Genomic DNA, 27,585 nt, shown 5'->3' on the forward strand with positions numbered 1-27,585 from the left:
ATGTATTCTATTCTTTGGGACTATATATAGTTTTATATTTTATATTATATTTTATTATAAACTTGAAGGTGTGTTAAAGTGGACAGGAGGAAGGGGAACTGTGCACATGAGAAAGGGGGAGGAGTATACCAAGAAACAATGACAGAGAGAGAGAGAGAGAGAGAGAGAGAGAGAGAGAGAGAGAGGGGAGGGAGAGAGAGACAGAAAGAGAGAGAGTATGAGAGAGGAGGGAGAGTGAGAGTAAGGGAGAGAGAGGGAGGAGAGAGAGAGAGAGAGAGAGAGAGAGAGAGAGAGAGAGAGAGAGAGAGAGAGAGAAAGATAAGAGGAAAGGAAGCTGGAGAGCACAATGCTCCAGCAGTGTCTGTGCTCTAAGTCACGGTGTCTCTGTGTCTCTGTCTGTCAGGGAAGTGAGGATCTCAGCACAGGAGTTTGGGGAGAGACAGGACCTCAGTGTGGGAGTGAGGAGAGACAGGACCTCAGTGTGGGAGTGAGGAGAGACAGGACCTCAGTGTGGGAGTGAGGAGAGACAGGACCTCAGTGTGGGAGTGAGAAGAGAGACAGGACCTCAGTGTGGGAGTGAGGAGAGACAGGACCTCAGTGTGGGAGTGAGAAGAGAGACAGGACCTCAGTGTGGGAGTGAGGAGAGACAGGACCAGCGCCAGAGTGAGGGCACCAGCGCCTCCCCAGCCGGACCGCTCCACTTGCTCCTCTCGGACCCCAGAAATGAAAAGCTACATCGTGGAAGCTCTGTCGGGCTTCCTGTTTGAGTATGAGACCCCTCGGCAGGTGCTGGTGAGGAACCGCAGGGTGGGCATTGCCTGCAGGATCATCCAGCTGGGCGTGCTGGCGTACATTATCGGGTAAGAGACCTCCTGCCTCCCCTTAACAAAACACCCACTATAGGTCAAAAAGGAGCGAGTGGAGAAAGAGTAAGGGACAAATCTCGAACATGTCTGTGCACGTCTGGAGAAGATAAACTTCTGGGAATGCAAGGCAGCTCACTGTGATGCATGAGAGGTTTTGTTTTGTTATTTTTTTATTAAAGCTGTGGTATCCTGCTGCACTGAAGAGAAGTAAACTTTTAGTTCTTAAAGAGACGTTTAAACTTATTTGCAGGAGAATGTTAACACTGGCAGACAGTTAGCAATGCAGTTTTGTTTCTCAGAAACATCTCCATCACTTCTCGTGAGTCAGTGTTCGGATTCCACAGGAGAACAGCCATAAAACTTGAGTTCAAGGACAGGATGCGTTTGCACATTGTCCACGGAAACAACTTCAAAGAACAAAAGAACAGGAGGTTTAAAAACAGGAGGTTTTAAACTGTGGCATGCTTTGTTAGTATTCTAAAACTATGATTATGGTACATAGCATCTAACAACCAAGGAAAAATAAAACTTTATAGCATCTATGTAAGGTGACACAACACGGAAACCTGTGATAGAAGGAATGGTATTTGTCACTGGTCACAATTAAATCTAGAGATTAAGATCTTAGAAATTACACTGCCTTACAGGTTTGAGAAGATGATTGTAAAGTGACAGAAAAAAGATTGCAGGGAATGGTAATTGTTGAAAGTTGTTATTAGTAATTATTCATTATGATTAAATAGTAAGTTTTGAAATCAGAGGCTGAAAAGACCCCTAGAAGGGGTATGGGGTGTGAGCCATGCTAACAGACCCTCCATTACGACGTTCCATTCAGAAAAGACATAGTCCTTGTACCTGCGAGTACGGGAAATATTACAGTAATGAGCGGTCCTTTGCATATACAGAGAAGAAGAGACAGTGGCATTGTGTTGTCACACATCACCTGGAATCTACACAATGTCACAAGTCAGACTGCTGAATGTATGTAAACTCAAATTTCCTCCACCATGTCTTTGTCATAATTCTACAGATGTGTTCTCTCTCTTCCTCTCTATCACTAATTTCTCTCTCCCTCTCTCTTGCTCTGTTCTCTTACTCTGTCCCTCTCTGTTCTGTCTCTCCTCTCTCTCTTTCCTCCTTTTGTTCTCTCTTTGGGTATATATGTGCTCAGGCATGGGTTCCAAGTGCACGCTTTCTCCTTCACGAGTCAATAAGGCTTGAGTGCCCTCCTGAGTCTCTAAGGTGGAGTCTCAAATGATTCAGTGGCCTTGTCTTAGGGTTTAGTTCTCACAAGAAACGTAATATAAAAATAATAATACATGCCACTCATAGTACCTGGGTTTGAGACGGTGGGTCACTGTTGTCAACTTTTGCCATGCTCTCAGTCTACAAATACCCCCTTATTTCCTCTTGCCCATTTATTTTGAAGCAGACACCTATTTTAATGCAAACAAACAGCTCATTCCCTCCTGGATAATGTTAAATTATTTAGTGCAGTTGAAATGTTTCTGTACCATAAACAATTGATAAAAATAGTGCATGATAAAGTTTCCTTTCAATTATAGTAATGGATTTGAATCAAGTGCCCACTGATGAAGAAATAACAGGCCAGTTTGGTCTGTGATGATGATGGTGTTGATGATGTTGATGATGGCGATTCATATTGATATTAACAATAATTGCTTACTCTGCACTGGTGATATTCTTTTGTATAATATAAGTATGCACCCATATATAGGCTACACATGTATAGTTGCGCGCGCACACACACACACACACACACACACACACACACACACACACACGCATATTTGTATTGGGCAGTTTTATGACTAGTCTATTTTTATTTTAGTTTTTATGTTTCCTATCCATTGTGTATTCTGTGTCTTGCATGTTTACTGCTGGAGAACTCTAATTTCCCTTTCGAAGTGTTAATAAAGTTATCTATCACAATGAAAACTATTACTACTACTACTACTACTACTACTACCACATTGGTAATTAGTGCATTATCATGAAAAAAATCATTATCATGATATTTTACTAGCTTATTCATTTATGGTCTTAAAGATAACTCTTTAAGTGTGAGAGAGGCAGAGAGGAGGTGGGGGTGGGGGGTGTTAAGAGGATAGGACAGATGCTGACCCAGATAACAATCAAACTCTCCTTTATCGTTATTCCACAAGACACACATTTCTCTTCACTGACTGCTCGCTCCTGTTGGGCAGGCCTGTGAAAGGCTTTAGTGGTAGTGGGCAAAATTTAAAAAATCTATTTTATATGTCATAGATGCATTTAGAATATGCTATTATTAATATATTATTGTATATATTTTTTAATATATGTAATTGCTTGTTTTGGATATTTGGTATATTACAAATGCTTGATCACTGCAGATTTCAAAGCAAAGCAAATTTCAAAGGAAAAGCAAAGCTCCAGCACCGTGATTCTTACAGCATTATATAACTACATGCTTCAAAAACCTAAATGATTTCAGAAAGGAACAGATACATTATGAAAGGAAAGGTTAAATTAACTTTCTGTGAAGCCATCTTATAATAGTGTTTCCTCTATGAAATTGGGTTATCAGTATTGAGTTTCCTTTGACGTCAGTGATCACAGGCCAATATTTATGCTGTTTGATATGGCAGATACACGCACATAAAAACACACTTTTCTGTTTCACTGTTAACCTATAAAATTTTCACTCTGTAAAATCACACATGCACGCACGCACGCACACACACACACACACACACACACACACACACACACACACACACACACACGATCATGAACATGTACATACACACTCATGAACATGTACAAACACACACCCTCCCATACATGTACACACACTCATGAACATGTACAGACACACACACACTCATGAACATGTACAGACACACCCTCCCATACATGTACAGACACACATAATCACGCTCATGTACAGACACACACTCATGCACATGTACAGACACACACAATCACGCTCATGTACAGACACAGACTCGTGCACATGTACAGACACACCTTCATGCACATGTACAGATACACACTCATGCACGTGTACAGACACAGACTCGTGCACATGTACAGACAGACACTCATGCACGTGTACAGACACACACTCGTGCACATGTACAGACACACACTCATGCACGTGTACAGACACACCTTCATGCACATGTACAGATACACACTCATGCATGTGTACAGACACAGACTCGTGCACATGTACAGACAGACACTCATGCACGTGTACAGACACACACTCGTGCATATGTACAGACACAGACTCGTGCACATGTACAGACACACACTCATGCACGTGTACAGACACACATAATCACACTCATGTACAGACACACACTCATGTACATGTACAGACACACAATCACGCTCATGTACAGACACACACTCATGCACATGTACAGACACACCTTCATGCACATGTACAGACACACATAATCAAGCTCATGTACAGACACAAATTCATGCACATGTACAGACACACACAATCATGCTCATGTACAGACACACACTCATGCACATGTACAGACACAAACTCATGCACATGTACAGACACACACAATCACGCTCATGTACAGACACACACTCATGCACATGTACAGACACACACTCATGCACATGTACAGACACACCTTCATGCACATGTACAGACACACATAATCACACACATGTACACACAAACACACACATGGTTGCTTCAGGATCCCATAGGGGTCATCAGGAAATTCAACTGTAGGACACTGATAGGCAGGATGCCAGATGTGAATACTGCTTGTTTATGACCCTGTCCTGCTGTCAGCGGCACCATCTTGTACACGGCAGGGCGTCACATGGGTTCATCCACCCGCCTGCAAGCTGACCAACATTCGCACCATCCCAACACACACTCCTACAAAAAATGTTTTCAAACGACTCTTAAAAGGTTCTTTGCTTGGTTATCTGGTACTCAGAAGAACCTTAAATTGCTAAAGAACCTTTTCTTTATATGGATAGTTCATAAGATTTTTAAAGGGTTTTCACATCGATGTCATTATCATAAGCTTAAACAACTAGTCTACTCTTCTTAATAAGCATAACTTGGCATGATCAAATAATGGCACAGGCCTACTCTAAAAATCTTATATATAATCTCCAGTGTATTCATTATTCATTTTATCCTATAATTAAATCGGCACAATGATTTAGCCCCCATTACTCAGAACTGAAATATCAGTCCTAAATAGCTTAACTCAAATAAGCAGAAAAGGGGAATCTATAATAAACCAATCATAGCAAATGCCACAGTTTATGTTGCATGACTCTGCGATTTCATGCTTCATTCTATTTACGTTCTTCCCTTTTTAGTGCTACTAGTTAAAGTGTGTCCAGTGAACAAAAACATCAGTATGTGAGACTGTAGTGATTTTAGAAGTTTAGTGAACCTTTACTTTGCTGTGAATGTTAAAAATGTAAGCAGAGTGATAGAAAATCCATAAACAATGTTAGCTAATGAAGAAATAGAAATATTTAGGCTTAGTTGTCAGCATCCTATGTCCAAAAACTAAAATAAAATACATTTACTGGTACGTTTTCTTTGCTATAGTTAATGTAAACATTCTTCAAAAGGAATATTCTATTTTACCAAATGTAATAAAACCTCGTTTTAGCCTTTTAATGGATAATTGAGATATACCATAAATGAACTGATAATGTGCAGTAATTAGTCACAAGCTACAAGCAGTTGTATTTGTGTAATTTAGATTGCTTAGTGTTATTTAACACAATATTGTCACGTTGTGGGGGGGCCCCCTGCCGGTCGCCCCCGTTTACAGCGGCAGATGTCCTGTTTTTTGGTCACGTGATGTTCGTCCTTCAGGTGGGCGGGACCCGTGATCCGTCTCACCTGAGGGTCGTTTGCTCGTCTATATATGTCTTGTCTTTGTACCAGTTGACTGCTGGTTATTATTTCCTTAATCTGGATCTATGTCACGGGTATTTGGTTTGCGCACTTTCTATTAAACCATCCTCTTTCCTTGAGACTTGGCGTGATCGCTTGCTCGATTGCTCACACTGCCCGTCACAAATATATCGTTATGTGTAAAACAAGCTTTGATTTGTTGGACGGTTCTGGAAAGCTAAATTCTTCTGACATATTTATTAACAACAGTGATAGTGGTAAAGCCTTGATATTGGTTGTTGGAGGAAACAATTAGGGATCCATGAAGAACATTTTAAGCAGACATTCAAAGAACCTTTTTTTTTAAGTTCTACAAAGGTGAAAAACCAGAAAGAGTTCTTTTAAGAACCTTGTTAAGAGCTCTTTACAGAACCAAAATTGGTTCCTTGTGGAACCAGCCAAAAATGGCTTTTTTAAAGAATCATTCATTTAAAGGTTCTTCAAGTAACCAAATGAACTGGCCAATTGGCACCTTTATATTTAAGAATGTATTGCACACTTTTAGCGTGTGTTTGTGGGGGGTATTGACCAGATGAATCCTTGCCTCCTGTTCACCAAGCCACACATTCTTCTCGTTTGGGCTACATGAAAGTTTAGACTCAAGTGGAGTTGAAAGGCTCTGGGGTTTGTAGCTCTGTACAGGTGTGTGGGTTCGCTTAAAGGGCCCATTTTCATTTGACCATGAGTGTGTTGTGAACATTCCTGGCGCCGAACCCCCAAAGATTGCGGGATAATTGTGTATTGTGAGAAAGTGTATGTCTCACTGAAGCTACGTTTCTGAACATCTTATTTGTGTCTGGCATTCATGTTTTACAAATTTGTGTTCTGTCTGTCTGCTTGTTGTGTTTACTCACTGAATGAAAGTTCAAGGTTCAAGGAGACTTTATTGTCATTCACATCACATGTGGTAAATGAGATGGAACTAAATTTAGAACCCAAAGTCCCAGTTTTTACCCCAAATAGCAGCAGTACAATAAAAAATATAATAGAATTAAACAAAATAGAATAAGTAGAATTTAAAAATCTGTAATAGATAAATAAATCCTAAGAATTGTTCAAGTGTAAAAAATTGACTATGGGTAAAGTGTCTTGTGTAAAGTGAAGTGTTTATCACTGGATTTAGGACATGCTGGCTGATACACAAATATTTATTTTTGATGCTGATGTCACAGGCCTGCTTGTGGCAGCCGTTTCTCGCTCTCTCTCTCTCTCTCTCTCTCGCTCTCTCTCTCTCTCTCTCTCTCTCTCTTTTCCTCCACTCACCCCCACATCTCTTTGCCAATAGCGCACAGTCAACTCACTTCCTCTTATTATTATATATATTAATATTATACTTGCTAATGTCAGCATTAGCGTATACTTTTAGCCTAAGCATTAGTTTAGCATTAGCATCAGTGTTTGCAGGAAATTCTTTGATGACTTGCCTGAAGGAAGGAAAAATGAAAAAGATAGTAGCTGACCAGAACAGAAAATTTCAAAACATGTAATAGAAGTGGAGAAAGGCAAGATCAACTCTCTGAAATCAGTCAAATAAACATCATCAGTGACTGCTTCTTCATCATCTACTCATAGATTAAGATGATGAAGAGGAGATGAAAGGAGATATGGTGTTCCAGGGCAGGGGAAGAACAAGCCAATATTATCTAACCAAACGTACAGAAGAGTTTTAAGTTGTATGAAGCCCCATACCGAAGCATCATTCAGAGGAAGCAGAGAGCAGCAAAATACTGAAGAAAAAAGAATGAACCCTGTCAGAAAAAGCAAAGCAACCATGAACAGTAAAGGGAAATCTTCAGATCAACAAGAGTCACAGTGACTGCAGCATCACAAGTAAGGCAGATACAGTTTACACAGCCTGTGTAATGCCCCTAATAAAGACTCTATCCATCCAAGATAAGCTACAACACGTCGTGGGTCTGAAAAACAAACCCTGAGCTCAGATGAAAGAGCATAATACAAATGCTTGAAACTCTAGACTAACAAAAGGAGAACAAGAAATCTGTCTACATGCAAGCTGTCATATTACCACAACCTCCACCTACACCTGTGATGAAGGTCAGAATATGGACATGCAAGTTACACTATACACACACACACACATACACAAGTACATGATTACATACTGAATCACACTATACGCAGCCCTTCTACTAATCAGAATGACATGTACTAAATCATAATGTTCTTTTGTAATCTAAATGACATAAGCAAAATGGCGTAATTTCTCTCACAACAGTGAGATTGCCAAAGTCAAAGCTGTGGACCGACCCAACCATCACAGCAATAATATTAAAAAGCAGTCAGTTCAATGAACAACAACAGCACTACTCTCAATCCCAACAATGACAATGGCAAAAGTATTATGATACTGTATTATAGTGGCACTGTGGATATAGGGATACCACGAGAATTCCATCTCATGCAAACACCTCCATCTCAACTGCCAACTTTGACATGAACATCTGAGGAAGAACATGCCATCTTTGTTGGGGTAAACTCTCACACCCTGCCTTTCCTTATAGACACAGGAGAAAATTACTCCTGCAAAAACAAGCTTATACCAAATGTAGAGTTAACTTCTGAATTCATATGGATAACTACCCTCTTAGAATGTCCTCAAGTTGTTTGCTTTGCCAAACCACAAGCACTGGTAATACAAAATCAAATAATAATGGCACCTCTCTTGTATGCACCAGCATCACCATTTAAAATTCTTTGTATGTAAACATAGTATGTGCAAGTAATACCAACATTGTGCAATGCCTCAGGCCTCAAAGTGTCATGCAAACAAAATCCTAATTATCCTAATCTGGGTATGTACCTACTTTCACTTGAGTCATAATGTCCACGCATACTGGTTTGAAATAACAGGAGACACTAACAGGAGAAAGTTATGAACAAAATAGAAATACATGCTTGAAATGCCATCTTGAATATCTGACACCAACTTCATGACTCTTGCATTGACTCAAATGATTCACAAGATAAATACAGTCAGCAATGTTAAGAATATTGGGAGAAAATGATAACCCTAATGAAGTTCGGAGATGGCTGAAAACTTTAATCAGAACCTAGGCATAATGTATTTGAAGATGAAGCTTGAAGCAATGTCTCTACCAGACATTACTATGGCTGTTTAAAAGAATGAAACTGACTCGATGAAGGGCTAAGATCATGTGTCCTCTGACCTATGGGAGCTGGGAGTGAAACCATTACCACAGTCAAAAGAAGCCCAAAGAAGGCAGAGAGGCCACCATCAATGCATTATCAGTTCTGCAGGAGTTCTGATTCCCACAGGTAGCAAGTGCAGTAAACCTACCCAGTAAAACCACTTGGAATAAGGAAATGGAGGAGGCTACAAGAATTAAGAGCCATTAACGAGCTTGAATATCCTGTTGTACCTGATGAAAACAAAAATTCTGCTCAACATCCCAGTGGACACCAAATTCTGCACAGTTGTGCATCTATATTCTGCATTCTTCACCATTATATTATACACCATCAAAGGTCTGGGACTTTGAAGTAGATGAACATTCGTGCATGGTTTATTTTGACTCAGCGTACGATTACAGCGTATTCAACACTTATGCTGCTATATGGGCATCAAGAGTATTCCGTACTGCTGCCAGCCCTGTTACCCACTTGAATGAAATTCAGGAATGAAAGAATAAGTAAAATTTAAGAACTACATTCATGAACCTAAGCAGCTAGCAGTAATGAAATGTGTAGCTCACAATACTGTAACGTCTCTACAAGGGGCAATAATGCAGTGGATCTGAATGGCTAAAATGACATCAAAGCATAGGACAGATTCTATAAGTCAGGGGTACTCAACTAAAGCCGGGGGGGGGGGGGGGGGGGGGGGGGGGGCTGGTGGCGAACGTAACACTCGTGACGGAGTGTTTTTTCAATAGCCCTGAAATAAATGCTCCGGTTTTTTTTTTGGTCCGCATCCAGTTAATCAGGAATGAGATTGGGTCCGTACAGGACTGCGTTCGGGTCCGGATCCGGACCGCGGTCCGCCAGTTGAGTACCCCTGCTATAAGTGGTTTCAAGTTGTGAAAGTCAAATCTAATCATCTTACCCTGTCTTGTCTGACTGACAAGGACTGCTCAAGCTATGACAAGCAGTCGGTCCTCAAGAGATATGGAGGATGCTATGTGTGATATGTATGGTTGAAAAAGATTGGTTCAGAGTACTTAAACAGGAAAGTGGTTTGTCCGAAACTATCATACTTTTAGTATTTTCACCCTATTTGCTACCCACAACTGGTCATTCTATCTATATGCAGAATCATCTTGTAGATACTAATTGCATTTACATGCCTGTGTGTTTACTGAGCAATGACAATAAAGTTAAATCTATCTATATTTGCAGAAACACATTGTGCACAAGACATTTCAGTCCCAAATAAATTATATTCTGAGTACATCAGGCCCATCTGAACATATCTACACCACAATTATGTACAGACGGTCACCAAATACTCAGTAAGGGATGATTTGGAATACCCATGAGAGTCATTTTGGACAATCTGTCTGGCAAAACTAGGTATCATACACAATCTCTCCTGAGTGCACCAGCCACAACTGGCAGAACTGGTGGAGAGAGCAAATGGAACAATCATATCAATTAATTTGACTTCTTCTGAATTACATACTTACACAATATATTCATGTATTTCTATGTTTCATAATGTGACTTGAGAGGGAACGCCAAACGGAACTATGCAGGTGTGTGAGCCAAGTGGCCTTGAGCACTGGGGATCGAGCTGAGCTATCAGGGGAAGATGAGGCAGACGTGCGCTGAGACACAAGACAGAGCCAACGAAACTTAATATCTGCTCCAGCTCGTGCCAAACTCACAGTACACTTGTAAGAGTGATATGTGTTAATGTTGAGGGAGCAAAGCACAGACATTACTGAAGTAAGTCTGACCTGAAATGCAAGTTCCATCTGCAGTAGCTAACCAGGGGACCAGCTGGCAGCCAATGGAAACAGTGATCATGAGAAAATTCTAGCAAGCTAATAAGACATAGCGGGTTATACCATAACATTTGGGGTATTTATGAGTAAGATAAATAATTACATATTAGCCTTTCCATGTCAAGACTGAACTGGTTCTTGTTACAGAACATGGATTCTTTGTATTGTTTATTCTTGATTTTTTAAATATACTTGTTCTTCAGTTGAATCTAAAGAGAAGACAAAAATCCCTCCACACAGGTTATATGCTAGTTTCAGAGTCACAGGTTATATGCCAGTTTCAGGGTCACAGTTTATGTGCTAGTGTCAGGGTCACACCACAGTTTGAACTTCAGAAGTACAAAAGCAAATAATTTATGGCTTAAAATATACACTATTCACTAACATACTGTCACTTGCTTCATAAGACTTAATAAACATTGCCTTTCTTGGAATAGCTCTAACAGCTCTGTGTGTCTGCGGTCGGTAAAGTGGCTCTGCTAGACAGCATGTATACGTGACAAAACGGTGTCAGAAACATTAAACGTCCACATGTAAAGACACTTGCTGCTGGTATTCAGTAACACATGTTGACTTGAGGTCTGAAGCACCTCTGACTATTTCATATGATGGTTGTTCAGGGCATGAATCAGAAGTAACTATATTATCACTGGTTCTCGTTCATATGTGAATGTGTTGGGGCTAGAGAGGAAAGTCCCTAGTTCAACTTCAGTTTCTGTTTCTGGATTATTTTGATAAATGCAGCATGGTATTGTATATGATAAACACGGGAGGTGCATGAATGTGGAACTCCCCAGAGAAGAGTTTGAGAGAAGTTTTAACTATGTAGCATAAAGGTATGAGATTCTGAAATGTGTTTCTTTTGAGTTCATGCATTCCAATTTATAATTGTAATTCAAACCTAAACACAAATATTATCACTGACAAGATAACCATGGATATGACACTGGCAGCCAAAGCCACAAAGACATTTTTTTGTAAAACGTCTATAATGGTCAGCAGTGAGTGTTTGAGGCAGAACTTCAACCTACTAAACTACGACTACTAAACTACGACTACTAAACTACGACTACTAAACGCCTCTTGTGTGTCTCTCTCTTGTAGATGGGTGTTCATCTACGAGAAAGGCTACCAGAATGAAGACATTGCCATATACTCCGTTTTGACCAAGATGAAAGGAGTGGGGTACACTCAGATCAATGGAGTAGAGAAGATCTGGGACATGTCTGACTATGTCTTCCCTGAACAGGTACATCTGTCAGAGCTCGGCCCCGCCTTAATCAATGTTAAGTAAACATACAAAGGAAAGAAAATAAAGAGGTTTATTTTGATGTTTCTATCTGATGTACTTGTATACCTATATTTTCCAAGTGAAATTTGTTGATACTGTAGAATTCTTCTTTTTAAATAAGTTCTCAAATTCCTCATATGTCTCAAAACTTTCATATTCCCTGTAATGTAGCTTCAGGAGAAAAAATATACCTTCGATACCTTCAATAGCTAAACAATAAGCCTCTTTGAAAAATTTTAGAACCATGATCTGACTTACCTTAGTACATATGATAATAAACATTTCAGATAAGGAACGTTTGCTTTTGAGATGTGTCATTATGCCAGCATGGTGAGTCTCCACCTATGTAAAGCCAGGCCTGACCGAGCGACTTGCACACTGTGAACAGTAAATTAGCCTAAATAGATGAAAGATAAGTGCAAATAGACAAAAGACATGCATCCCGGACACTCCCTCTGAACAACCAACGGGCACTTAAGAAACCATCTTGTTTGTGGACCCGAAAGACAAATGCTAATTACAATAATGTGATCTATATATATAGGAACACTGTGTATTCAGAATGCATAGAGCAAATTTAAAGTTTGCATTATTATACATTCATCAGAAACTTAATTAGAAATGCCTAATTCCTATATTCACTGTCTATTTTAACAAGGAGGCTTATCTTTATATAGGTGTACAATGGCTTTCTGGTGAACACCTGGCCAGCTGCTCTCTACCCAACTTGTTTCTCACCAAAATCCCACTGCTCACCAGCGGCCAATTTAAGGTGGCAGACCATTTTCTTTGCAGCACTAATACATTCATGGCTGCATTGTGGTTGTGGGTGAACAGACATGGGTACCAATTGTTCAGGCAATTAAATTCATTGTTACCGTTCAAAAGGAATGATCCTAAATGATTAGCATTTAGAGGACAGACTTGCGATAGATGAGGTAATGAAAAGCTCTGATAAACCAATGAGTCCTGTATTTGACGGCATATCTAGCCACCCCAGTCAAGGGCTGGGAGAAGCCACACCAGCACAGACCGGCCAAAACTCAGCACCAAGTTTATATCATGAGTAAATGTATCCCGACAGAAAGAGAGGACAGATGATTAACCAAAACCTTGTGTGCTGATGTAGCTCACCTCTAAGAGCTCACAGAGCAGCTGACAACACCAATGTCATGGGATTGATTCCCAGAAGGCACAAGCACTGCCATACCCATGAATGGAAGTATCTGGATCAGCATGTCAGCCTAATGTTGTAAATGAAGACAAAGCTCATCCAAAAGGCCTCCTGTGGCCTTCTGCACGTCACACATCTGTGCTGGGTTGAGTACGATCTGCAGAAACATCCAGTCGAGTGTGCACGGTGTGCAGGTCTCTTTGTTTACATGCGAGATGCAGCAATGCATGGAGCTCGCGTGCGAGTAACACACAATTGATTCTTCCTGCCACTCCCTACCACAAGTCACCTGCTAAAACAGAAGGGATCTCGTGTACTTTCCCCTGTAACTGCAGTATCTAGTACCACACCTAAAGAGGACAGAATCAGAGACAGAGGAAATGATGCAGTAACTGCCGGATACTGTGTAATTAAAAATTATGAGTAAAAGCCTCGTCCTCCGGGCTCTCTGACTCTCTGTAACTTCTCTCTGATTGCTCTCTCTTACTGCTCTCTGACTTCTCTTTCACTGCTCTCTCTGACTGCTCTCCACTTTACCACTTGAATCCTTTTCTTTCTTTGTCTCTTTTACAGGGCGATGACTCTTTTGTCGTGATGACAAATTTCATCATCACTTTGGGACAAACACAGAGCAAGTGTCCAGAGGTACTATTTTGTCTCTCTCTTGTCATACAGGTGCATAGTTCAGTTGTAAAGTGTTAATACATTGCTTATTTTATATTGTTCAGAATGCAGGAAACACACACACACACACACACACACACACACACACACACACGCTCGCATACACTTTGTATAAAATATGTCACACCGCAAAGCTAAAAAGTCATATGATCACACACTGTCCAAAGTATGCTTTTGGAATGTCAGCAACGGTTATCCATGAGTTGATGATAGAAAATTTTAAATAATACAATAGCTCTACCATTCAACACCTCAATGAAATCACTCCATATCTGCTCTGTTTACTTCATATCTGCTCTGTTTTGACAATGTGCTAGTGTTCAGTATCAAAGCACAGTCAATAAATCACGGACTTCCTACCTCGGAGAAACTTCTTTCATGCCTTCCTCCTCACCACTTCCTTTATGACCTGATGTAAATCCAGCAGCCTGATGAGGTTTGAATCTCTAGCTGTAAGCATCTAGCATCTCTAGCATCCCCATACCCCCACACCCCCATATCCCCATACCCCACACCCCCACATCCCCATACCCCACACCCCCACATCCCCATACCCCCACACCCCCACATCCCCATACCCCACACCCCCACATCCCCATACCCCACACCCCACACCCCCACATCCCCATACCCCCACATCCCCATACCCCACACCCCCACATCCCCATACCCCCACATCCCCATACCCCCACACCCCCACATCCCCATACCCCCACACCCCCACATCCCCATACCCCCACACCCCCACACCCCCACATCCCCATACCCCCACACCCCCACATCCCCATACCCCACACCCCCACACCCCCATACCCCCACACCCCCACATCCCCATACCCCCACACCCCCACATCCCCATACCCCCACACCCCCACACCCCCACATCCCCATACCCCCACACCCCCACACCCCCACATCCCCATACCCCCACACCCCCACATCCCCACACCCCCACACCCCCATACCCCCACACCCCCACATCCCCATACCCCCACACCCCCACATCCCCATACCCCCACACCCCCACATCCCCATACCCCACACCCCCACATCCCCACCCCACCAAAAGGCCTCTGGCACTTGCCCCACTGGCAGACAAGAGCAATTCATGTCAATGTTAAAGTTTACCAAACATTACCAGTTCTTTTATTACTTCAGTCATGGTATTTGTGTTTGTGGTTAAGAAATAGTTTTTGTTTCAGCTTGTTGCCATTCCTGCCACAGCGAGGGGGGGGGGGGGGGGGGGTGAAGATGTCGCAAGGCACCTAACAGACAGGAGCTGTAACCTTTTGCGCCCCGTTGACTGGAAGAGTGGAATAGGCATGTGCTGTCTTGTACCACGTACACAACATTTGGTTTTGCAAGCCACAGTTCTGTTTGCCCATTTCTGTTCGGTTGTCTCCCAATCACAGTTTTGGGAGCAAACTTGAACACACTTGGGCGGATCACTACAGCAGCTGTATTTGCTGTATTTTCAAATTCACTTTATTCCAAACGGTGTCTATGTTGCTGCATCCCAAGCCATGTCAAAAATCTGTTTAACACCTTCTTCTTGTGTTAGCTTTCTGTTAACTATCTCTTTGTTAGCAGGTCGGTGACTCAAATCACTCATTAGAGACCCTAAAAACAAATTATTGATCATTCATTTGGTTTCTTACCTCTTGGTGGTCCCCTGGGCCTTTCTATTGACAGCATACACAACACTTATACACAATTCTAAACTGGAAATGTCTGCCATTCCTTGTGGTGTGAAAATATACTAATATTACGAACTAAGTTAGTTATCTTATGTGTTTTATGGAAATAGTTGTTTATTTTTATTACTCATTGCTTATGACTGAATGGTAAAATGGTGCAGGAACAGCAGACACTGTGAATCTCTTGAGCAGACCCATATAGCAGGTGGGCACAGATATGAGTAATAGCTACTGTGTTTCAATGTTACTTGTTCATAAACAAATTCTATTCCTCAGGCTTAGTGACTTTGCTTAGCTAAAAGAATCTCTCATGCCGAACGATTTAGACATTTAATAATTTATTTTCATATCTGAAAGGAGGTGTAATTAAAATGACACATTATTAACAGGTGAGTTAATAGGTTATTTAATATCCAGGCAAATGTCTCAACAGCTTTACATATCACTGTCTTTCTTTGACACGTGTTGGACATTTCATAGTATACCATAATACCATATATTATAATTCAAATTTGCATTAGTCTCCTAAAATATACAAATATTTGACTACATTTGAATTATAATCAGATGAACTGATAAAGAGTTATGTAGGGACGTGCCAACTTCATTCATTTAATTCAGTATGCAAAGACCCTAGTGTGTGTGTGTGTGTGTGTGTGTGTGTGTGTTTTTGTTTCAGTTGTCAGACCCGAAGAACAACTGCGTTTCGGATGCTGACTGCGAGAGGGGTCAATTTAAACGTACAGGAAATGGTAAAGCGTTGAACAAAACATCCCAATGCAATTTGGGACAGTGTTTGTCTGTGGGTGTTGTGTGTGTGTGTGTGTGTGTGTGTGTGTGTGTGTGTGTGTGTGCGTGTGTGCGTGTGTATGTGTGTGTGTGTGTGTGTGTGTGTGTGTGTGTGTGTGTGTGTGTCTGTAAGAGAGAGAAAGAAAAAGAGAAAGAGAGAGAGAGAGAGATTAGCTTGAGAATAGAATTATGCGCCACTATAAAACTCAAAAATAAAATTCTGTTCTATTCACAAACATAAGTTAAACATATAATTTGTGTTAACCGAGTTTTCTGTTCTCACAAAGTGCACCATTCTGTTATTGTTATAATATATAGGATGACGGAGTTTTGAAACCTCAGATCAAATAGGAACAAATTATTATTTCTTTCTCTAACAGTTCTATTGACTTTACGATTCTGCGCGTGCTTCTCTTGAACACCTGACCTCCTGTGTTATCGCGCATGGTGTCAGTATAATTATACAGAATGTTCGAATTCCTTGCTGAGGATTTCATGGTGACAAGTCAGTAATCAAGAAAGTATCCATGTTTATTGTATGGCGCACACCTAAGTGGGTTACTCCGGTCACTCAGTCCCTGTAAAGAAAACCCTGAATGAAAACATTTGCGTTAAATGAAATGTGCCATATTTGTCAATTGTGATTCTTCACCACAATCGAAATTTGTCCTCCGCATTTACCCATCTGTGCAATTAGAATACATACACAAACACACACACTAGTGATTACTAGGGGGCTGTGGTGCACACATGCCCAGAGTGGTGGGCAGCCCTAGCCCGTCACCCAGGGAGCAGTTGGGGTTAGGTGCCTTGCTCAAGGGCACCTCAGTCATGAGCCTCAGGCCTGGGAATCGGACCCACAACCCTCAGGTCACAAGACCATCTCCCTACCACAGGACCATGACTGCCCCTGAAACCAAAGCATTAAAAGCATTACTTCAAAGTATTACATTACAAAAATCCATTCAAGCTAGAGGCTGTCTTTGCTTCACCGTGACTCAAGTTAAAGCTCTTTTTGTAAAAATATCCAGGTGTTACAACTTCTCCTCTTGCCCCTCTGCGGATATCCATGTAGTTACACATTCATTATCGCTAAACATTAAGAATGTTCTAGAACAGGGGTAATCAATTAAATCTTTCCGCGGTCCATTTTTGGCAGATAGCTCAGACCTTAGGTCCGGGTGGCGAACGAAAGTTGTTGAGCGGGGGGGGGGGGGGGGGGGGGGGGGGGGGGGGGGGGTGGCGGCGAACGAAAGTTGTTGAGCGGGGGGGGTTGAACGTAACACTCAAATGGGTGGTGACCGTAACACTCGTCTAAAAATAAATTCTCCGTTTTAAAATATAGTCTCCCGTTAAAATTTTTTTGGCATTTGGGTCCGTATCCAGTTAATCAGGAATGTGATTGGGTCCGGACAGGACGGCGTTCGGGTCCGGATCCGGACCGCGGTCCGCCATTTGGTGATACCTGTTCTAGAACATTCTTGCACGTGGAGGTGTTGATGTGTTGAGGAAAGAGATGGGATTGTGGCCTTTGATTCAGAAGTGCATCAAACTACTGCACTTAATGGAAATTGCATTACAAAAAATCTTGAATTTATTTAAGGAGACTAAAAACACATCAAGTAAGCAGTTTGTTGGTTTCATAGCAACTAGAAACGATCTGGTTGATAAGCTGCTTGGTCTTGTCAACACAGAGTAGAGATCAGGGTAAATATTTATAAACACCCCATGGAGCAGGTTCTCCCGAAACACCTCTGGTGTCTCAAAACCACCCAATTGAACGTGTAAAATGTATAATTTAAATGTATCTGTTCAGTATTTCTACAAGTGTTTTTAGCAGAAATTTGCTGCAGTTTTTTCAGCGTTGTCATTTCTAGTCTACTAACCTATCCAGTTCTTAAAGAAAGTGCAAATCTCATATTCAAACTGCTCCCATATAAGCTTTGTAATTGAATTTTCATGGAATATTACTGCAAATCCTTTATTGGCATGCTATTGTGTTTGGAGAATCTAATCTCCTTTCAATGTTGCACTTTTGTATTGACAGAAATCTAAACTGCCCTTGAGAGTTTGTGTGCATTACTAATGCTCTCTAAAGTTCTCGCGTTGTCCAGCATGAAGGCGAGGTGTTTAATGTAGATGTTGACGATGCCCTTGGCTGTGTTCTAATCCACTCTTAGGTGCACTTCTCACTTCCTCTCTTCTGCTGATACTCCATATCTCCCAGGGTACATGACAGGGAAGTGTGTGAACACAACCCACACTTGCGAGATCGTGACATGGTGTCCTGTTGAAGATGATCGCAATATACCGAAGTAGGCCCTCACTTCTCAAAGGAACCTGTGACTAAACCAAATTTCATAGTTGCTGTAGTACGGTGCAGTAAGGCCTGAAATATTTGATAACTATGGATAGGTAATTGTGTGGCAACTATTTGTAATATATAAGAAAATATAGCAACACAAATTCCACTGTATGTATATTCCATGCATTCATGTGTGATGGTGCTGATCTCAGTAACATCAAATGTTTGTTTCTCTTTCTTCAAGTCCTCCACATTTGTTGGCAGCTGAGAACTTCACACTGTTCATCAAAAATTCCATCACCTTCCCTGTGTTTGACGTAGACAGGTACAAATATGTTCACCAACGTGTGTGTGTGTGTGTGTGTGTGTGTGTGTGTGTGTGTGTGTGTGTGTGTGTATGTACACTGCCCTTGTAACTACTGCTGTGCTAGTCAAACTGAATTACTCATCTAGCCGAAAGGGTTGTTGATAGCATCAAAGTTGCCCAATCCTCTTTGACAAGCCTTTCTTGACAAACCCACAAGTCCAGAAATATACTACAGAACATTATAGAATATTATTGCTAATAATCTATTAATATTAAATTAATACTTCATGTATCTCAGGAACATAACTAACTAATCTAAAACTCAAGATCTGCTAAAACGATATTCCTAGCATAAAGGTTCTGAAACTGTTACACAAGTAAAAACAGCTTTGCATAAAATTTGCATAAATGTTTACATAAACCATTTGGGCCTAGTGAAGAGCACAGGAGCGTAGGTCAGCTGAGGCACATGCCCAGACCCAGTCCAGCTGCAGTCCAGCTGATTAGAGCATTCACATCCAATTAAAAGGGGAAGAAAACGCATATAGGACAGTGACTCCTTGAGGGACGCAGAAATCAGAGCGAAGGCGGAGAACAGAACTAGAGCTGATGAGGTTAATGTGAGTTGACGTGTAACGAGGTTAAGGGCTGCGCATGGTGGCATGTGCAGCCAGTGCTGGTTACTGTGAATGGCAGACATCACGCTCCCCCTCTCCCCATGGGCCCCTGCAGGAGTAATCTAGTGGAGAGCGTGGACGCCAATTACCTCAAGAGCTGCCTGTACCACCCTGTCACGGACCCGCTGTGTCCCATCTTCAAACTGGGGGACATCGTCAGACTCTCGGGCTTCAATTTCACCGAGATAGCTCGTGTGGTAGGTACACACACACACACACACACACACACACACACACACACACACACACACACACACACACACACATTGAGCTTTTGCTGTTTGACCTCATTTCTCTTTCAGATAACAGTGCCTTTCTGGAGTACACTGAAGGTTTGGTTTGGATGTGTGAGCACATTTAAATAATAATGTGACTTCTAAATACATTTCCACTTCACTGTACATCATACGGTCTGTTGGTCTCACGGTTGCCTTAATAGACTCCTGCTATTGTGAGTTCTATTTGGTTTTACACTGGAGACTCTTATGCTATAATGTTCGATTCACACTCTCTGGTAGGGTGGATCTATAGGGATCCTCATTGAATGGGAATGTGATTTGGACTACAACATCAAGTACTGCCAACCCAAGTATGCATTCCACGGCCTCTATGGGAGCGGAACCACGGGGCAAGCGTCTGTGGGATACAATTTCAGGTGCTCGATTAGATACAAATTTCCCATAGAACCCCACAGGGTACAACTTTAAATTCTTATAACAGTTGTTTTTAACATAGCCACAAAATGGGTTAATTTTAGTCAGGCACAATAAATAAATCTCCCCTAAATTTCCACAGGGCATATATCCAGTGTGTGAGATTTGTGCTTTATAGCCTGACGTCCTTTTTCTCCTGCTCGGACAGATATGTCTTACACCAAAGTCCAAAGACAGTTTTAATCACTTTGCTATTAAAAGTCAGAACTTTTCTGCATATTACAGGAAGGCCCGCTATTACGTGGAGGACAAAGTCGAGAAGCGGACGCTGATGAAGGTGTTTGGCCTTCGCATCGAAATCATCGTTCATGGACTGGTAAGGTTCTCCGCCCTGGAAATTCTCTGCCCGTGGAGATCCTCCACCTCCACTCATAAGTCTCAATCTGTTTTTGGTTTTTTTCAGGCTAGAAAATTTGACATTATTCCAACACTGACAGCCATAGGTTCCGGGGTGGGGATCTTCGGAGTGGTAAGTCTGATCAAGCTTCACCAAGAAGAAGCTCACACTCATACATCAACCACTCCAAACAATTCATGTTCACCTCCAAATGTTTATGAAACGAGGCTGAGAGAGATGTTCAAGTAAATCCTTGTTCGGTACACCCCGATAATATTGTTTTTCTGAATGAAAAGGTCTTACGTGCATTAAGGATGATTAATGACCTTTAATATGCCAACTGTCACTGTAAACACATGGGAGTGGTTTATAACTTGTGTGTTTTTAACGGGTAAGTTGATATTGGGGCGATAATTTGTACAGGCAAACTGAGTGCCGCAAGACAGAGATCAGGCACTGACTTGTTCCAAATGCCAGACCAGTGTGCTGTTACTGGATGAGCGCAGAGTTGTGACATCTTTACTTCCTTTACAGGCAACCGTTGTGTGTGACCTGATGCTCCTCCATTTACTGCCAAAGAGAGATATCTATAAAAACATGAAATTCAAGTACACGGACGTCGTGGATGGGGTAAGTGTCCCCAGACAAATGTGAAGGGAAATGTATCTGTGGTTTTGTTCATGCTCAGAAACACTAGGACCTTTGTCAAAAGTTAAGTGTTAGATGTTATCATGTTATATATCCTATTACGAAGTGAAAGCGAGGCATCTCGACCAAAACGTTCATGTACACTAGACATTGTGAAAGGCACTAGACAAAAATAGTGCTATTTTTCTCCTTACACCAGATGGCGCTCGAGTAGCGTTGCAACTGTGTGTTGCAACCACTTGGCTGTAGCAGTAAGGACAGAGGTAGGCATCGAGATGACAGGGTGATTCGAATAAACAGAAGATTAAAAAGGAAAACATGCTAGCACGCTACAAATGCAAGGCTAGGGCACCTTCATGCCACAACTCAAACCTTATGTTACCCTCAAATATACTACCACTTTACAAATTTAGCTTCCTGTTAAAGAGAGTAACCGTGAAGCGAAACTTTTTGACATCATGCGTCATGGTTAACGGTCAAGTTTCTATATGCTTTGCATGTTTTGGACTAATGTAACGAGGAGATAGACGGTATGAGTGTTAGACGGTAGGTAGGCCACAGCCTTCAGTCCTCATGAAGGTGAACATGGCAGCAGGAATGATGCCTGAAGACATCACAGTGAGCTCGCTGGCCGGTCTTTATATGCGCCACGGTAACCATAAAAATATGTATCACTAATAAATGAAGGAACATTTACATTTTACATTTGTAGGATTTGCCAGTAAAGAGCGACTTTCAGAGGTGGTTTGTGTACTTTGTGAGAATTATGTCCTCATGCTAGCACAGAACAGTATTTGGTAATATTTGAGAAAGCTAATATTTGAGCATCGCAGTGTGTGTATCATATCCTGGGGAAATTAGTTACTTTGTCATCTTTATGGACAGAAGTCATTACAATACATAAGAATAACTGTATGATTGTCTGGCTTTTGTTTACTGAAGCACACACACCCATGTGGTGTGATGTTGCATGACAGCCCCAAAGAAATAGGTTGCCACCCAATGTCACTATTTAATTAGCAGTTTTCCCTAATGAAACGAAACATATTCTATAACACCCCCCCCCCCCCCCAAAAAAAATCATGCTTGAAAAACAAACTCTTCTAAAGTCTTGACATGACATCATGTTAATTAGGTGTTCAGTCTGAACCAGAATCTGCCGGTTAAACTCAACTGTATGATGACTCAACTGTATATTGATCTATGCTGTTTAGCTTGTGTCCCTTCCAACCCTTTATATTTTATTTGTTCTGTAGGAGTCTGAAGACAGCGGAACGACCAGCCAAGGTGAAGGTAAAGGCCTGTTACTCACGTGGCGGTGTGCCGCACAGCACTAACACAGAAAAAACACACTTTATGCTCTGCAGCATTGTCATGGAAACTTTGCCCTTTCTTCACAAAAGGTGAACTCGAGAGAGAGACGAGGTAACCCGGCTTGCCGCCGTGACAACAGACCACCGCACTAACACACCGAGCGCGGAGCTGCCACTCTGACGGACTGCGATGCAGAGTACCCGGCCTCGTCCGACCCTAGTCTACACCCCCTGCCCACCACATCCACCTACACATACGCCAAAGCTGCCCGTAAGACTGGGTTTTCTGACAAATGTTCAAATGTTACAAGAACCAAAAAGAGGAAGAAGAGCATGTTGCAGGAGAGAGCGTTGGTGATGGGGAGCATCCAGGACCAGGGGGACACTCGTGGAGGGATTTGGAGCGGACAGGGTACCCTCAGCTTTTCTAGCAGCTGCTATTGAGGTGGGATATCTGTTGAGTCCCATCACGTTTGCCATTGATACATCAAAGGGACCTGTGGCCTCTACAGTTGCAAAACTACGTAAAATACACACAAGAAGCTCATTTGTAAATAGATTCACTGATGTCATCATAGGTTCTGCCTTGGCTTATTGTAAAAGATGGAATCATGCTCATGTATGAAGTCATATATCTAGCCTCAGAATATATTAGGGTCTAGGTGATTTTCTAAGTCATACAGATTTGTACCGATGTCTTCTTGGGGGAATTATGCTCACCACCGAGTCTGTCCTGACCACAGAGTCTTCCTGTGACAGCCATCTGAAATGCAGTCGTATTCTTCCTTCACTTCTCACTTAGGAATCATGTGACTTCCACCTCCCCACACACTTTAGTTTTAATGAATAAACTGCATTGTGAATTGAGAACATTTTGTGATTTGTTTGGTGTGGAACTTGATCTCAAAATGTCCAATAATTTTGAATCTGAATTTGTTGTGATGTCTTTATTATCTTTAATTCTAAGTGTACAAAAAGCATGCAAAAAATAGCCTCTTTATATATTTTGGTACATATTTACAATGTAACAACTTGCATTCAATTGTTTTTGTGTCATGCCTTTTTCTTTTTTGTAGTTTTCACCTTAACAATTATAATAGGTAACAGACACCCATAAAACAGCAACAGCAGTCACTCAAGCACATGGAAAGGGGACAGTTATGGGTGAGAAACCACATTCTGTGGTTCACCTGCTCAGAGCCCTTCAAATAGTCACATTCTCACATACCATCAGTGAAATAAATATCTACAGCCATAAAATGCTTTGGAGCTTAAAAAAAAAATCTTAATCTCACTAACAAAAAGTGACTAGGCAATATTATCTCATACTGAGCCAGTGCAAACATTAGACCCACCTCATCAGCCACCTAAGAAATTGAAAGCACCCCAAGTGACTTCCTCAAGTCTCCTCATCCAGCTTATGAAGAGCCAGTATCCGTACACGTTTGTCCTGAACTAACATCTCAGTCAGCAAACTCCTGAGGCCTTCAGAACCTGAGCCAGCTGTAAGCAAGGAGTGTCTGAGCAAGGAAAGTGAGAAGGAGCAGGGTGCCCTCACAGTCTGCCACTGAGGACCATGCTATTGGTTACAAATGGTTCCAGATGGTTCTGGAGAGTTCTAGATGGTTATGGATGGTAATGGATGGAGGGCAGAGTGATGAAGTTAGCCTAATCATAATATAATGGAGTTGCTTCAAAGCAGAGTCAGTGGAGGCAGTTACAAACTGCACGTGCTAGATTAGCATGTTATCTTCGGTCTCTGTTGAATGCAGGAAATGAGTTGAAGGGGTTTTTATAGGTAACTTGAGTAACGGCTTGTATAATAAAGATACTTAAGTTATATCACATTGAACTACATACTGCACCTGATTTTAAATGTATTTCATAAAATGTTAGGAAAAAGGTTATACTGAGCTTAGTCTCATGCCATTGGTCACATACACAACATATATTTGACATTCAAGTGCATAGTGAACATTACCAGACAAGTGCATTATGTACACACACACACACACAGTTGAAATATACACTATTATATACTTTTTATGTGGTACACGTGCAGACACGCACGTTAACTTCACCTACGGCTCAGATTTTTGAGGAGGTTCAGTGCACCAGTGAGCAGAAAGACATTCACACAATCTGTCTGTGACAAACGGAGAAAGAGAAAGACAGGGGAGTGTGGGAGTGAGGAAGACGGGTACAGATGGGAAAGGCCCGTTTGCCGGGTAGCGTAGGAGAGAGCGTGTACTCGGACACGGACACAGCCCCCCTTAATGGGGCTGGGGTGCCCCTCAGAGGCCCTGGGTTAGCACAGACATCTGGGAGATACTGACTGGGGAGCAGGCAGTGCATGTCAATACCAGCACGGACACTCAGGCTGGCCAGCTCAGTGGAGAATGGACCGGACCGGACCGGCACTCTGGAGCAGACATGCACATTCAGAACGGCCACTCGAGTCGGAGACTGAACGATTCTCTGCTTCTGCAAAAAAACGTTATGCTCTTTCACTCCTGTGTATGTCTTTGTATGTGTGTGCGTGTGTGTGTGTGAGACAAACAGCGAGAGCAAGACTGTCGAGCATGTCGGAAATGCTGAGTGATAAATAGAGCGTTTGCAGCGGCATGGTAAATAATAATAACACATTCTGCTGCGACAGGGAGACAATAGTGCATTGTGACACCACACTGTTTCTCTGTATCCCTGTATCTCTGTAGCCCTGCACTCCTGTATCCACCACTGCTGTCTGAATGGAGGATCCATGACTTTCCCGATGACGAGAGGTTGTGTGTGTGTGTGTGTGTGTGTGTGTGTGTAAAATGAGGAGCCCTCTAAGACATTGCATGTTGTTGTATAAGCCCTGTTCTGTAGCATTTTGTGTACATCTGTGTGTGTGTTTGTGGGAGAAGTACACAAGAGCCCCATTGTGTACTTGTGTTTGTCATGCAAGGTTTCAAGATGTCTGTGAAAAAACATTTAAATGTTCTGGAGTAGCAAGCATACTAAACAGGCCATGTTGAGAATACATTTTACAGTGTGAAACGTACGACATGGTAGGACACCATCAGCATTAGATTGCACACATATACAAAAGACCGTACCGATCTTAATAAGCCATTTTAATGTTTGCTTCTACCTACAGGGAGCGCTAGAACCGGACATCTAGCACTGAAAAAGAGATGCTTGGCTTTTTAAAATTTGTTCCCGTCTTCTGGCTATTCATCCAGCTTAGTTGCAAATGCACTTCGTTATCTGCATCAGGTCTAAGGAGGCGTAGAACTGAGAGATCGATGTAGTGAAAGCCTTCTCACCGTACCAAGGGTAGAGAGAGTCAGGCTTGTTGACACACTGAACATAAACAAACACTCAAAGGGCATCTCCTCAGATGCCCCTGTGTAAACCGATTGGAGTTTTGGAAATATCAAATCCCCAAGACAGTTTCTCTGTGGAGAAGAGTAAAGCCAGATCCATTACTGTAGAGATGAATGTTGATGAACATTGAAATGCAGGTTCAGGTGGTGGGAGGACCTTTGTTTGATGGGCAGAGCTTGAGGAGGAGAAAATTCCAGAAAGAAGGTCAAAAAGCAAGGGAGGTCAGATAACCTGCAAGGGTTTGAGTGGCTGAGAAGGCTTTCACGGAAGATGTAACACCAGAGCAACAATGAGTAGGTTCAGTAGATTGCAAACAAAAGTGCATTAGGAAGTGTGTCCATTGTCATAGTAACTTTACAATCTTAATAAAGTGTAATAATAATGTTGTGTTGCCTGTACAGTAAGAATGGCTAAATAGTTGAGCGTTGGCCTGGAGAGCGCATGTAGTTATCAGCAAGCATCAAAAGGGGTGGGGCCACTCAGGAGGAGGGCGGTTCATCAGAAGGGGTGGAGCCACTCAGGAGGAAGGCGGTTCATCAGAAGGGGTGGGGCCACTCAGGAGGAGGGCGGTTCATCAGAAGGGGTGGGGCCACTCAGGAGGAGGGCGATTCATCAGAAGGGGTGGGGCCAATCAGAAGGAGGGCGATTCATCAGAAGAGGTGGGGCCAATCAGGAGGAGGGCGGTTCATCAGAAGGGGTGGGGCCAATCAGGAGGAGGACGATTCATCAGAAGAGGTGGGGCCAATCAAGAGGAGGGCGATTCATCAGAAGGGGTGGGGCCAATCAGGAGGAGGGCGGTTCATCAGAAGGGGTGGGGCCAATCAGGAGGAGGGCGGTTCATCAGAAGGGGTGGGGCCACTCAGGAGGAGGGCGGTTCATCTTCATGCAGATCCTCTAGCTCCACCTCCCTTCCCGCCTCTCCACTGCTACCTTTTCTGTGAGAGACGGAGACAAACAAAGGCTAAGGTTGTTTCTTTTAATACATTTTATAAATACTTAAAGTACAATTTCTACTATAGTATTTTAGATACTAATCACAAATATTTAACAAACATTTAGTTCTTATCTTTAAAATGTTCAATGGAAGACAATGTTGTTCATCATTGCTTCACACCTTATCAGTGTACAAACATATGCTTGGATGATATACAGATGAATTCGGATGAGGAGTAAGTAACATTATTGGTAATCGGACACAGATATGCGCACGCACACACACACACACACACACACACACACACACACACACACACACACACACACACACACACTTCTCCAAGTACAGCAATGGTCAATATTTCTTTCGTGGGTAAATGGGACACAAGGGTACAAACAAAGTGACCAATGACCACACTTGTAATTGGAGGGGGACAGGTGTCACGTAACAGGATGGACAGCAGTCTACATTTTAAAATCATCAATCAGTGGAGACATAAAAAGCACTGAAGAGGACACGGG

At 42.1% G+C, this 27,585-nt stretch overlaps 2 protein-coding genes across 7 annotated transcripts in view; one reads left to right on the forward strand and one right to left on the reverse strand.

Annotated features, from left to right (window-relative positions):
* Nucleotides 1-274: 274 nt before the first annotated feature.
* On the forward strand, nucleotides 275-23,687 carry p2rx1 (purinergic receptor P2X, ligand-gated ion channel, 1). Of its 3 annotated transcripts, none has more exons than XR_013132299.1 (13): nucleotides 275-860; nucleotides 11,925-12,069; nucleotides 13,859-13,930; nucleotides 16,346-16,418; nucleotides 18,683-18,770; nucleotides 19,005-19,085; nucleotides 19,800-19,941; nucleotides 20,263-20,399; nucleotides 20,683-20,926; nucleotides 21,329-21,424; nucleotides 21,642-21,705; nucleotides 22,699-22,735; nucleotides 22,846-23,687. XR_013132299.1 is itself a non-coding variant. In XM_077011780.1 (13 exons), the coding sequence occupies exons 1-13, from the start codon at nucleotides 724-726 to the stop codon at nucleotides 22,869-22,871; spliced, it is 1,191 nt and encodes a 396-aa protein (XP_076867895.1). In that variant the 5' UTR covers nucleotides 281-723; the 3' UTR covers nucleotides 22,872-23,687. The 3 variants fall into 3 exon arrangements, 2 of the variants coding, with proteins under 2 accessions (XP_076867894.1, XP_076867895.1); XM_077011780.1 differs by lacking the exon at nucleotides 21,642-21,705 and having other exon boundaries at nucleotides 281-860; nucleotides 20,683-20,773; nucleotides 20,861-20,926; XM_077011779.1 differs by lacking the exon at nucleotides 21,642-21,705 and having other exon boundaries at nucleotides 276-860.
* The window catches only part of camkk1a (calcium/calmodulin-dependent protein kinase kinase 1, alpha a), a 54,227-nt gene continuing 50,248 nt past the window's right edge, over nucleotides 23,607-27,585 (reverse strand). For all 4 annotated transcript variants that reach the window (XM_077011776.1, XM_077011775.1, XM_077011778.1 and 1 more), the window contains one exon: nucleotides 23,607-27,062. In XM_077011776.1, the coding sequence (XP_076867891.1) occupies nucleotides 26,987-27,062 (76 nt within the window). In that variant the 3' untranslated portion in view covers nucleotides 23,607-26,986. The remainder of the gene's footprint in view (nucleotides 27,063-27,585) is intronic.

The sequence above is a fragment of the Brachyhypopomus gauderio genome, chromosome 7, assembly GCF_052324685.1.
Source record: "Brachyhypopomus gauderio isolate BG-103 chromosome 7, BGAUD_0.2, whole genome shotgun sequence".
Classification (NCBI taxonomy): domain Eukaryota; kingdom Metazoa; phylum Chordata; class Actinopteri; order Gymnotiformes; family Hypopomidae; genus Brachyhypopomus; species Brachyhypopomus gauderio.

Excerpts from the sequence above, each read along its gene's own strand:
- p2rx1 (XM_077011779.1), top strand. The coding sequence starts at position 724 with ATGAAAAGCTACATCGTGGAAGCTCTGTCGGGCTTCCTGTTTGAGTAT. Across the intron at positions 12,070-13,858 it reads ACTATGTCTTCCCTGAACAG|GGCGATGACTCTTTTGTCGT; the intron begins GTACATCTGTCA and ends TCTCTTTTACAG. Across the intron at positions 21,425-22,698 it reads ACACGGACGTCGTGGATGGG|GAGTCTGAAGACAGCGGAAC; the intron begins GTAAGTGTCCCC and ends TTTGTTCTGTAG.